Source organism: Mastacembelus armatus, chromosome 1, assembly GCF_900324485.2.
Source record: "Mastacembelus armatus chromosome 1, fMasArm1.2, whole genome shotgun sequence".
NCBI classification, from domain to species: Eukaryota; Metazoa; Chordata; class Actinopteri; order Synbranchiformes; family Mastacembelidae; genus Mastacembelus; species Mastacembelus armatus.
The window spans coordinates 25560647-25574479 of NC_046633.1; the positions used below are offsets into that span (position 1 = coordinate 25560647).

At 40.2% G+C, this 13833-nt stretch overlaps 1 protein-coding gene across 6 annotated transcripts in view; it reads right to left on the minus strand.

The window, feature by feature from the left end:
- The window catches only part of ptprdb (protein tyrosine phosphatase receptor type Db), an 88279-nt gene that overhangs the window by 60516 nt on the left and 13930 nt on the right, over positions 1 to 13833 (minus strand). For all 6 annotated transcript variants that reach the window (XM_026303134.1, XM_026303131.1, XM_026303129.1 and 3 more), the window contains exon 2: positions 5740 to 5878. In XM_026303134.1, coding sequence (XP_026158919.1) covers positions 5740 to 5824 — 85 coding nt within the window. In that variant the 5' untranslated portion in view covers positions 5825 to 5878. The remainder of the gene's footprint in view (positions 1 to 5739; positions 5879 to 13833) is intronic.

Here is a 13833-nt window from a genome sequence, read left to right on the forward strand (position 1 = left end):
ACACCGTTAACTAATCCCCAGGGCAGAAACCTTTAACCTTTATGACCCTGCCTCTTCATCTCATTTCTGACAGTAGCTCATCTATTAAGCAACAAGGAGCCATGAAGCTTCAGCAAAACCAGATACTTATCGCAATCTAATCTTTAAGCGCCACACGTTTGCAGAAATAGACAAATAAAACAGACTAGAAACTGTAAACACAATTACACACATGCACAATCCAGTAAACTCATATTGTTGTGTCCCTGAACTGACAACTATTAGATACACAGTGCAGGTTGATTGCCCTGTTATGTTCTCAGTTCTAGATTACTGGCCTTTCACAGGGAAAACTGTGCATTACCATTTGTCATAAATATACAAAAACTACGGTGGCCGAGAAGGGCAAACGCGCTGCAAAACAAAAACGCTGCAAAAGAGAAACGCTGCAAAACAGAAACGCTGCAAAAGAGAAACGCTGCAAAACAGAAACGCTGCAAAACAAAAACGCTGCAAAAGAGAAACGCTGCAAAACAAAAACGCTGCAAAAGAGAAACGCTGCAAAACAAAAACGCTGCAAAACAGAAACGCTGCAAAACAGAAACGCTGCAAAACAAAAACGCTGCAAAAGAGAGACGCTGCAAAAGAGAAACGCTGCAAAACAGAAACGCTGCAAAAGAGAAACGCTGCAAAACAGAAACGCTGCAAGAGAGAAACGCTGCAAAACAGAAACGCTGCAAAAGAGAGAACACAACGGAAGTGCGCCAGGCCGATAGGGGGACCCCGAACTGAGGGGTGCAATGAACAAAGAACTTTTACAGAGGCGAGAGAGACACATGTAGTGACATAAGTCACGTCTCATTTTGGAGGCTGCGTAATGACGCAGGTTATAGTGTTGAATTGCAAAAGAATTGAAGGAGCGACCTCTGATGATTGTTCTCATGTGCTAATATGTGCTAACAATGTTCTGTTACATTTGTTTACTTGATCAAAATGTCATACAACGTGGGGGGGTTGGGAGATCTGAAGGTGCGTTTTCCATTTGTTACTTTGGCCGTCATCTTTTACAACATTGTACTTTTATAATACTGTAAAACATGACGGCCAAGTGTTTAAAAAATAATAAATGTAAAACGTACTCTAATGCCCGCTAAATTCACAGCCAGCAGACGTTCTTTTGTCACTTTGCTTTATTAAGTTTTTAGTCAGAACAGGTAACAGGTAACAGGCTACTGTTTCAGCCGTAGCCACGCTAAGTAGGGATGGGAATATCGACTCTCTGGAATCGATACTTCCATACTTTGGAGTCGATACTTTCTTAAGTATCGCTCGATACCACTCCTAATAAAAACGTGCAATTAGTTTTCACTTCTGAGAGTTTTGGATGTGTGAAAACCAGCCCAAGCGTATTTTAAATGGTCTTCCGTATCACATGATTATGGCAGCCAATCAGATGTCAGAGCTTTCCAGAGCCAGTCATGCACTGCAGAAGGAAGTATTACTCTCTCCACTCTGCAGCGTCTCAGTGCTGACAGGCACGGCAGCATGAAGAGAGATAGAAAAAGAAGCATTGTGTGGTGCTATTTTTCACCCACTACGAGGGGAAATGCTATTTATTTATTATCATTTTATTATTAGCATTTAAACAAGTATTTATGTTCATGAGCATTATTCATGTTGCCATTGCAATAAAGATATTAATCAACACTGTGCAATAATGATTTTCCTTTAAGGTGCAGAAGGTATCGGTATCGTCAATACTGACCCTGTAGTTACTTGGTATCGGATCGATACCAAATTCTGTGGTATCGCCCATCAGTAACGCTAACTCCCCTCACCGAACAGCTCTCTCTCACCCTCCCTCTCTTCCCTCCACACACACTTCTTCCCTCCTCCCTGACCCATCTCCCTGTAGCTCACCCTACCGACTCCCCAAAGAACACCCTGAACAAGACAACAACCTATAGTCATTACAGCACCTTCAGATCTCCCACCCTGCAACACCCCCCCCCCCCCCCCCCCCCGCCACGTCTCCCGACGTTGTATGACATTTGGATCAAGTAAACAAATGTAACAGAACATTGTTAGCACATTTTAGCACATGAGAACAATCATCAGAGGTCGCTCATTCAATTCTTTTGCAATTCAACACTATAACCTGCGTCATTACGCAGCCTCCAAAATGAGACGTGGCTTATGTCACTACATGTGTCTCTCTCGCCTCTGTAAAAGTTCTTTGTTCATTGCACCCCTCAGTTCGGGGTCCCCCTATCGGCCTGGCGCACTTCCGTTGTGTTCTCTCTTTTGCAGCGTTTCTGTTTTGCAGCGTTTCTCTCTTGCAGCGTTTCTGTTTTGCAGCGTTTCTCTTTTGCAGCGTTTCTGTTTTGCAGCGTTTTTGTTTTGCAGCGTTTCTCTTTTGCAGCGTTTTTGTTTTGCAGCGTTTCTGTTTTGCAGCGTTTCTGTTTTGCAGCGTTTCTGTTTTGCAGCGTTTCTCTTTTGCAGCGTTTTTGTTTTGCAGCGTTTCTGTTTTGCAGCGTTTCTGTTTTGCAGCGTTTCTCTTTTGCAGCGTTTCTGTTTTGCAGCGTTTCTCTTTTGCAGCGTTTTTGTTTTGCAGCGCGTTTGCCCTTCTCAGCCACCGTAAAAACCTGACCTAAAAGCAAATAACACTAAAATATTTAGTACTGCAAACAAAACATTACTTGACATTATGTGCACTATGAAATCTTGACTAAAAACAAAATTAAAAACTAGTCTCAAACTTTTTCCAGCAAATATCGCCTTAGCGAAACCTTAGAGAAAACTGATTATCTTTAAATATTTTTTAATTCATATAATGAATAAAATACTTGAAGGTAATCAATGAGGGCACCTTGCTCAAGGGCTTTCAAAGTAAGTGAAAGTAGTGCAGCTTTCATCACAGCAGGTTGCCCAAACCACTTTTTAGATTTCAGTTGGCCCAAAGGCCATGCGAGTTCTGGCAGTATGGCTGACAGGTCAATCAGTCACCACGTGAGCACTGCCTGTGTTTCTAATGTTGTACAAGGGCCAAATACGTCATGTATGAAAAGGTCACGTTTTCAGAATAACTGAATTTGATGTCCCTGTGTTTTTTTACACAATGTTTTGTGGAAAAAGTAGATTGGAAACACAAGGCTTTTACAAAACATAAATGATGTAGTGCAAGCTCAGGGTAAGAGTTTCCACCTTAGGCAGAATCCTAAACTGCTCCTACTTGGTTTCACAGTGCACAGTCTGCTTTGTTGAGCTCTGTAACACACTACAGGAGTTGTCTTTTTATTGTTCGACCTAAGCTGCAAGGGGAAGGATGACAGTTTGCTGGCTGTGGGGAGAATGACGGTCAGCAGGAAGAACCCTGCTGCACCATTGTGACCTGTCCCTGTGAACGAGACATGCATTTCTCACACGGGGCATCTCAGTGCGTACATGGAGCCGTGGCCTAGTTTGCAACAGGATCAGGGCATTACTCTTAATCCACCAGATAGATGTCATATGCACGCATGCGCACACAATCACACTGAGAATCACAAATGGTGGCCACAGAGAGACAGAGACAAAAAACGAGTAAAAGAGAGATTTGAAAAAACACAACACATTCTCCCAGGCAAAAGGCTACGCTGCTTTTATTGTTACACCAGCACTGTGCACTGAGTGAGCATATGGTGTGGTGTCATACTACATTTCAAACTATGCACATGGGGTATTCTTCCATTTGACTGTATTTTAAAAAGCTCAGTCCACAAGTGTGTATAGTGTATGGGTGTAATGTGTGTGTTCATATTTCCACAGTTTAATGAAAAAAAATGCCACTGTCCAGACACGCAGGAATAAATGAAAAAGTGGTTTCTATTTTGGAAAAGAAGATAAGGACAACTGAAAGCTTTTTTAAAGTGCATTTAACATTTCAAAACAATCAGACACATGATGAGCCAGTGTCCCAACAGCCTCTGTTTGAATTCTTAACATTCAAATCTGAGTCCCTGCTGTTGATATCAAAAGAGGCATTGCACGCCATACACAATTATATGAAAATTGAAAAGAACAGCCTTTCCTCCCTCTAAGCACTCTGTCCCTGCTTTCTCACCAGATTATATGGATGTCCTATGAAGAGGCAGAGAGTGAGCAACAAAAGAGCAATGGAGAAAGTCACAGCGAATGAGATGAGGGCAGGGAAAAAAGAGAAATATTGACAGAGCAGACAAAGTACAAATCCTTTTCAGCCTCTTCGCATCTGTGCTGCTCCCCTAACCCTTAAATAAGAAGTCTGTGAGCATCATCGTTTTGATGAATGACTGGGTCTTTACTGGTCGACCCTGGAACTTACACAGGGGACAAGAGGGCACCAGGCTGAGAGAAAAAAAAAAAACAAGTGGTTTTTGGATGTGCAGGCTTTTACAAAACTCAGTGTGACTGTAGACGTTTAAAACACTGCACGACGGGAATGGCGGCTTCAAACCTAAACTTATGTGCTTGTGTAAACAAAATGTGTGTTGCAGGGTGGTGGTGATATATAGTTGTGCTTAGAAATTTGTATTCCCCTGGCACTATTTGACAAATACTTGCAGTTATACATTATGGTTTTGGAAGGCAGACACATGGTTAATTAAATTTTCCAAAAAAAAGGCCAGGATATGCCAGGGGTATGTACATTTATGAGCACAACCCCATGCTCAGCATTGCAGAACCATAATCTTGGAGCTACTTCCCACAAACACACCATATTGTACATGCTACATGCTTTATCTACTTTACAATAATTGTTTTCATTGTAATGCATCTACATTTAACCCAAATATGCAAATGAAACTCTACCAGAAAACCATTTTTAATCATTTCTCTGAAAGGACAACTCCTAGATGTCTGTATGGTGAGTTTGTCTGATTCACTTCAACTTTCTCTTCTATTATTATATTAATTTGAAAAGTAAACAGCTTATTCTGATCAGTGTCGTCTGTGTAGGTGTGGCTTCAGTTTGAGTCATACACTAGATCTTTGGAAAAACAAAAAAATATGATTAACAAAATTTGTGATGATATAAAGTGGAAGTCTAGCAGAGTTTCCAGCAGAACACAGTAGACACAGTGATGCCCAAAAGGTCAGACACATATGATCAGAAAACTGCATAATGTTCGAATCTCACATACAAGGATGTGTGGCTCAGTAAGAACATTTGCATGGTTATTAATTGTTTTATTTGTGCTTGTTAATGAGGTTAAACACTTTCAAAGCCCCCAAAATATGAATTTTATATATATGATATCTTAGAAGTCTTGACTGTTGTTTGGCCAACAACATGCAAGCTCTGGAAATGTCAATGGACCTTTTTTTGCACTATTTTTTGCTAATTTAGAGACAGAATGGTTAAGTTGCAAGTTAATCAATAATAAAAATAATCAGCACTTGCAGCTGTAATTAATTAAAACCAGGACATGAGTCATAACCAGGATACTAATGTACATGTAAACTTACTCAATGAGAAAAATATCTCATGGACTAGCCACAATCAGGGATCACACATACATGTGGTATGAACACAAGCCGTAGAGAAATGATCTGATTTGCCATATGTGGTCCGCCTGTCCATGCCAAGTAATACTGGGATGGACAAAAACAGCTGGCCTCGTAGCAACACAAGAAAATCAGGTCATTGATATATATATATATATATATATACATACATACATCTGCGTCCATGTGGGTGTGTGTGTGTGTGTAAATGGGTTGCACTGTCAAAGGACTCACAGTCAGCATCAGCAAGAAAGAGGAAGCTGAGGAGGAACAAGCCTGGACTGGCAGAGTGCATCATGGAATATGTCGACACATGCATGCTGAGCTCACTGCCTCACTGTACAACGGGACGACAGAAACAGCCCCTCACAACCTGCGGCGAGAAAGAAGGGAAGGGACAGAAGGGAAATGCAGTCATTAGAATCCAGGTCCAAATTAAGAGTTTCACATAAATACATGCACAAACTTGAAACGTATGAGTTCCCTCTAGGCCTTACACTCTCGTTATGCAGCTGCCTCTCCTGTTCTAGTTTCATCTGGACCATACAGTCATAGCCGGAGGTGTGTTTTGGTGTGTGCGTCTGTGTGCGTGTTCACAAAGTCGCGAGTTTCAACTTATAGCAAACATTTAGCTTTGGAACATCATTTGGCTTCCAAAGTTCATTTCTGTATCTCCCATATAAGAAACAGCCTCGATTTCGACGTGCAGTACTTGGAAATATGTTTAAGGTAAAAGGCTTTAAACTATTTAAATGACAACCTGTTTTGTGTTGGTTGATGATTGTGTATTTTGTTTTCACCTGGAAAGTAATGATGCTACAGAACTAACTACTATAATATTGAAGGAATCCGTTCTAGTTAGTTTGTTCTATCCAAAAGGTGAAGAATAAAATTCCACCAATAGCTAGTATACATTATCACCTATGTGTCCTATTTAGTCAGGTGTCCTGCTCATGAGCTCCAAATGTACATCAAAACAACATGAGTTTAGACTGATGAAAAGCAATGAATGGCTTTAAGATGGAGGGGTGGAAGGATGGAGCAAGGGATTGATTTATGATGGGGAGATTAAAGTGGGAGGAGTCTGACTGGTGTTATCTGCTGGCTCTGTTGCACACAGTGTTGGATCAACACACAGCTCAATGTCTCTATCCTTTCATCCTTAGCTCACTTCCTCTTACACTCTCTCTGCTTCTGCCTCTACCTCTCCTTTGGCCTCTCCATACACACCTACTTTCACCACTTTGTATTTTTTAGTTTCCTAAATATTCCCTTGAGTCTCATCTCCCTTCCTTCTCATTCATCTTGTCTTTTACTACTACTCTCTCTTTGGTACTGTACGTTTGCCTTTTTCTCTGTCTTTTGTCCCTCTGTCTCTCTGCCGTCTGGCAGTAGAAGAGACAGGCGTCTGTCTGTGTCAGAAATGTCACACCTCAAATCACATGACACACTAAGACATGGCAGATCACTGCTGCTGTCCAGAAAGTGCAGTGAGTGAGTGGGAGACACTGAAAGTGAGCACAGACAAAACAGAGAGACAGTGTTTTTAAATGTTGCATATGCATTATTTCTTGGATGAATGTGCAGGCCTGTGTGCATGTATATATGAACAGTGCTAAATTGCTTGCATATACGTGATCTGTATGTTCTTGTACTGTGTGCACATGTGAGTGTGTGCATGCATGTGTCTTTGGATTTTTCCAAAACTGGACAGAGTCATCAGCAGTGACTGCAGCAACAGTCTTAATCCTCTCCACTTTTGAACAAGCCATCTGATTAAAAAAGACAAGGGGGGTGGGGTAAAAGAATGCTGAACCCAGGGCTCTTAGCATCCCTGCAGGCACAGCAGCAAACAACTAGACCCACATTAGATTTTCCATTTGGTTTGGTCTGAAACAATTGCTTTGGGATAACCTAGATCTCTCGCTGCACAAATTACAGTAAGCCCTCTGGACTGTGATTTACTCTAATACAGTAGAAATGGGAACTCAGCAACAGTACGAAAAGGCATATTTACTGTAAGAACCAAGTGCATTAACCCACAACCCAGGGAAATTAGAATTTTAATTATTCATTTTGAGTCAGTTTTGGATATCAGAGCTCATTTAAAATTTGTTTGTTTTCAAGGGGACATTAGAATCTCTTATATTTGATTTTCTGAAAAGTGAAGATTGTTTTTGTTTAGAATATATTTCTGCATTATTTCTTATTAAGTGTTTTTAAGCCCTATATTTACATTTTTGTGTCCATTTTAGTGAACAATGCCTGTACCACAACCCCTCCATATTATACTGTATGCATTACTGGAAACTGTAGGATAAATGCTAATGCACTGGTGATACACCATATTCTCAGAAGAGCATTCATGTGCATATTTGCCTAATTAACTCTATTGTCTGTTGATAACTTAATATGGGTAAAGGTAGATCACTTATAAAGAAGGGCATCTATTTCGGTGTGTGTGTGTGTGTGTGCGTACGTTTGTGTGTGGCCCCTAATCCTTCTGGCCGATTCAGTGTCACTGGAAAATAGTGCATTATTTAGTATCTCACTTCACAGCACGTCACGTTAATTAAAGAGCTAAGATAACGAGGGTGAGTCACAGATGAAACAAGAGAGAGAGAATGATGAGAAAAGATGCATGGAGGGAGAAGAAATGAAAGTAGAGCCGCAGAGCTACAAAGAGAAAAGAGAACCACGATGGAAAGAAGGCAAAAAGAGAATAACCTGAGCCACACACAGCCAGGTAGTCACCAGATTGTTATCTAGTTGGCTGCTGTTGCTAGTGTTTCTGAGGGCCTAACCGAAGGCCTCCCTCGATGCCTGAGCTTCTGCTGCTGTCGTGGATCACGGTCGACTCTGGGCCAGTCACTTACATTAGTCCCTGTCACTCAATTATACACTGTCTGTTTCCCTGAGCCTGCAGTGATCACTCACACTTATCTGTAGGATAGTTTGTGACAGAACAAAGGCTGACTCAAAGACTGACAGGCTGGTTCATGTTTTGTCACAGGACAGACAGAACACGAGCAGAAGGGGGAAGGAGATGAGGAAAAAGAGAGAAAGGAAAGAGAAAATAAATGAGAGAGAAAAGTTAGAAAAAACTACGTGGTAACAATAAAATATTACGGTATTGATGAATGTTCATCAAATAAAATGTTCTTAATACATTACATTGGCTCAGGTGTGATGATAGAGATGTCTATGATCTATGTATGCATGTATTCTCCTATAAAGACGTATTTTTTCATGACAACCGTGTTTTGCTTTATAATCATAGCTGGGGTTTGGTGAAGTGTTACTGTAATGACTACTACTGATTACTACTGGAGGTAACCTGTCAAAATGTAAAAAGATCCTTAAAATGGGCTGAATACAACATACTGCAATGTTAATGAACAGAAAGGTTTAAAAAGTTAACAATTTAAGCCATAATGTTCAAAAGCTGCCGGGTTACATCATCTTCCAATAAAAATGCCATATTAATCATATGTTGTTATGACATTAAATGACTAACGGCTTTTACTGTATTTTGTCCCATTTAGAGGGTCATTTTATTGCATTTTGTGAAGTTAATACATTACCGGGAACATTATTAGCCACCACAAGCAAACACAATTTATGAAGAGATGCAGCTGAAAAGTTGCAAGATGGGAATGAATAATGAAAAAAAAAAACAAAAACAAAATTAAGACAAAACGAGATCTAAAAATGGAATTAAAAGAAAAAGCATGGGTGGTTGATGTGGGAGAGGGGGAGAGACTAGAAAGCAAAGGCACAGTGCAGCTGGAAGCGATGCTCAGAAAGAAAGATAGATACAAAGACAAAAGACAGATCCTAAAAAGCACAGCTTAAGGCCACGGTGAACTGTGAATATCCTAATTTGATTTGATATTCCCAAAGCTGAGCCACCAAATGCAATTAGCCATAGTAATTAACTTATTCTATTTGCCCTGTTGAGACAGTGGCAGACTGACAGAAATGTTAATGGAGAGACAATTTGGATTTGTTGCGTCACAGTGCTGCACGGAAAACAAAATAAACTACCTGGGAAAGACGAGGTTTCTGTCCTTCTCATTCCCTATTAAGAACAGTGGGGCACTCAAGTCATAAAAGTTTCTGAAAATGTCTTTTTATTGCATTTTATTAATGTAGTCCTCCACACTGGTCAAGGTCTTATTTTGATGGTCTCAGGGTGATGTTGGTCCAAATGAACTCTCGTGCATTTGCTTGGTTCAGCTGTTTTGGGCTGATGTCCTTTGAACTGGTGGAAAAGTGTCCAAACATGAATCAGTTTTGTCTTTGTCATATGCATTTTATTCAGTTTTAGTTCTGACTTTGGAATATATATATTCTTTATTGTCCCATGTTTGACAGTGCTGTCTGTAACCACCTTGTAAGTCTGTACAGAAACTCTTTGGTGTTTTACAAACCTGACTCGTTTGTACCCTAAATTATTTCAAAGCTGGTCGCAAACGTTCCTCTCTCTCACAGTGTAGGTAGTTTAGACTGACACATTGCTCATTATTTAGGAACTCCTTAAATTGATGCCAAAGAAGTTCATGTCACTGTCATTCACAGCTTGACAGGTAACAAGCAGTATGGAAATAAGATTTGCAAAAATGGAACAGTCTCTGTCACAGAAACAAACACAAAGGGAGAATGTTTGTTTGATGTATGTTGCTGAGCATGTGCGTACAGACACTCAGGCACTGATTACCGGTGATCTCCCCTGTTTGCACACAAACACTCATACAAACTCCAGAAATAACCCTTGAGAATGTTTTCTTGAGAACTGCAGATCATTAAATGCACACAGTTCAGTGTCAGTGATTGCAGGGACAGTGGCTGATGACACTATGCTGTGACAGGGATTTTAATTCCCTCTGCATAGGGTGACTCAACTACTTCTAACAACCAGTAGCAACAGCTGTATGTATACTGTGTGTGTGTGTGTATGTGGGAGAGAGACACAGGATAAGGGAAAGGAAAAGAGCACACTAATACAACACCACTTTAACCTGCAAAAATGATTCAGGCACTAGTGCTGTACATTTCTGAGAAAACAGCATCTGGATTAAGTTTTTCACATGTTCTGTACGAGTGAAGCATCATAAGATGCAGCAGAGTGAGGCAGCGGTTTGACCTGGGGCAGGGGTGGAAGAGGTTTAATGTTAAAAATGTCCACTGCCAGCATGAATTCAGGTGTAAAATGCTGTAGCTTCTGCCTCCATCTCAAACTTGAGATTCCAACCTTGAACTGTACTATGTCCACATGAGAGCTGCTGAACTGAGAGCTTGACTCCAAGTTGTAAAAATGAGAACTTGACTTGGGCTCAACTTCTGCTGACGTATTAAGAAAAGCAAAAACTTTCTGTAACCTCACTTAAGACCTGGTAATATGAGCACAGTTAGGAAATCTCAATAGCATCAAATTTGGACCAGCACCAGAAGAGGCCAGATTCTCATGAGCCAGTGGTTGAATGTCAATAAGGAACAACACAATGAATAAATTATATTGAACCAATTGTATTAATAACAATTTGTAAATGACACAAAACAGTCTTTAAACAGAGTAATGAAAATAAATTGAATAATAAAATGTGCACTTGAAAAATAAAATAAAACTCTCCCAGAGTCAATAGTGAACCGTTGGGGCCCTTTAAGTCTGTGTCAGCGACAGTGATCCTACCACACAATCCGTGATTGAGGGAATTCAGGAAGCCCTTTACGTAGAAATCTTCTCTCTGTAATCCAAAACTGGCTCGCCACCTAGTATCCACTAGGAACTCTTCAAGTCAAATATGCCGGAATATCCTCCCTCCAAGGAACAAATCTCCGAAGGTCGGTGTTCTTCAGATAGAACTCATCGGCATAAATGAGTTCAAATCCCTCTGGGGGTTCCTGTACCCGGGAAAAAACCTGACCTACAAACAGGTCAAATTAACCCAAACAATCCCAGTTAGTTTTATACTGTCAGAATAAACCATATCCAGTAATTCTCCAGTCATAAGCATTAATTAATTAACCTATCACCTTGCGATATGTCAATTAATTAAGATCAAATATCAAAGTTTAGTTGTACAACAATTTAAATCTTTAGTTCAAGCAATTCTATTTACCTAATAAACTGTAAACACAATCAAAAGTTACATTCAGAGAATTTTCTCCTCTTTACATAAAAACATTCAATCAACAATTATATTGGCACTGGAAAACAAATCATATATTGCACCTTTAACTTGACCTAACTAAATCACAGAAAATAACCTAGGGCATTTAGGTTCACGTGCTTATTTATCCCTCTATGCACCGGTAACAGTAAGAGAATGCACAAAAAATTAACCCTCAGATTACCATGACTCGATAATACGTCATGTAATGTAACTCATCATGAGTTACATGTCGTGAGACTCATCACGTCTCTCAACATAACAACACAGCTCACCGTTGAGTAGTTTCACAGTTTCCACATCAGTTTATCAGACATTCGACTGTGCACCATTTCTTTCCAGTCGGATGGCAACAGATGGTCTTTGCGATTTACTGAGCGGCGCACATGCTGTGTCCGCACAGTGAAAACCGGAAAAGCATGGGCAATGAAATGCGGAACTGCTAGATGGCAATTACGCTAGCTAGCTTGCGGATTGGCCAGCTCAATGTCCGACCAGAGTCAAAACATTAACCCTTTCTTAACATGCACCTAAAATCACACAATGATCCATCCATTTGATTTGTGCATTTGAAACCTAGGTTACATCTCCATTCTAAGTCCTTATATAAACCTTGGATATACACTTGAATATTTACTTACTAGCTCATGCATTGAAACAACATTATGAATTTAGCTTTGAGAGTAACATGGTCAACATTTACTAGAGTAAAGGTTTTGCATCCAGACTTATGAAAACTATTGACTTGAACTTGCCTTAGACTTGAAAGAGCACCAATCAGTGCAACACTACTTCCTGAATTATGTCTGTGGAGATTCTCGGTCGTCCAGGTGGCGTTATCCAGAGGTTGAGTCATGGCAACTGGACTTCAAGGTTATAGGTCAAAATGTTTCACTACTCATCTAGGTAGCTTCATCAGTGAAGTTCACCTTGAGGTGAGCTATGGAAATCAGGTGAGAGTCGTTAGACCCACACTCCTGAGTTGGTTTCACTTTTCACACCTGGTCTGAATAGACTCGTTAGATGGACAATAGAAGCAAGCTCAGGTGAGGGTTGTTAGGATCTACATACTTCCTGAATTGCACTCACTGTTATCTGGCCAGTATTATTATTTCCCAAAACATAATGGAGGCATGCAAAGTGGCTTCATATGTCATTTGTGGGCCAGTGCCCCATTTGCTCTTTATGACTCTGATGCTACCATAACTTTCTTTATACAGCTGTGAGAACAAATGACCAAAAACTTTTCACTGGGAGATGGTGCCTCAAAAATTCTGAGGAGCAATTTGAGTCAGCTTTCAGGATACTGGCAAAAACAAGAAATCAATAAAACAAACTGAGAGGAGAGGAAGGGAAAATGTGATTGATTCAAACTAGGATTTAGGTTGTCTGGTTGTACTCAACCTATCACTTCCTCTGCTTTCCCAAACACTATGTCCTCCCTACCTCCCACCATCCCTCTCTTTCTCCCATAATGCCCTGCCCACCCTCACTCCTTTCTGTTTTGGTGTCTTTCTTCCTATCTCTTAAGGCCTACAAGAACTTCAGTTGTGTGAGTCCTGATCACATATTTTTTTCCACTGAAATAAACACAAATAGAATATCAAAGAAACCATCCTGTGTTGGAGTTATTACATTCCCTAGCATCCAAAACAGGAATCCTACAGTTTTCTTTTACACTCTATCCAAGGCCTTCCTATTTAAATTTCCAGAACACGTTTTTGATTTGGTAATTTGAAGGCTCTTTTGTGTCTTGGTTCTATTCCCTTGACCTTTGAAATAAAGCTTTTCAGTTGATCATCCCTGAAAAAAGCTTGGTCCTTTCAGTGGCGTCTTGTATGAAAATAGCCTGGCCCGAGCACATGAAAGATAAAAATCTACAAAAAAATCTACAAGTCTGCTGAATAATGGCTAGACCTTGACAATGGCACAGTTTGTAAGCTTATCTGGATAGTTTTGAATAGACATTTATACATCATGGTAAACACTGCTATTTTTTTATGCAACAGAAGAGGACAACCCAAAGACAGCATGTTTGCATCAATTTATTTCAGCAGCAGTAAAGCTGATAAAAAGTCTATTTCTTTTCTTGGCCTCAGCATACACAAGCACAATTACACATCCCACCAGTTTCACAGACTGCCTCTGGACTGTT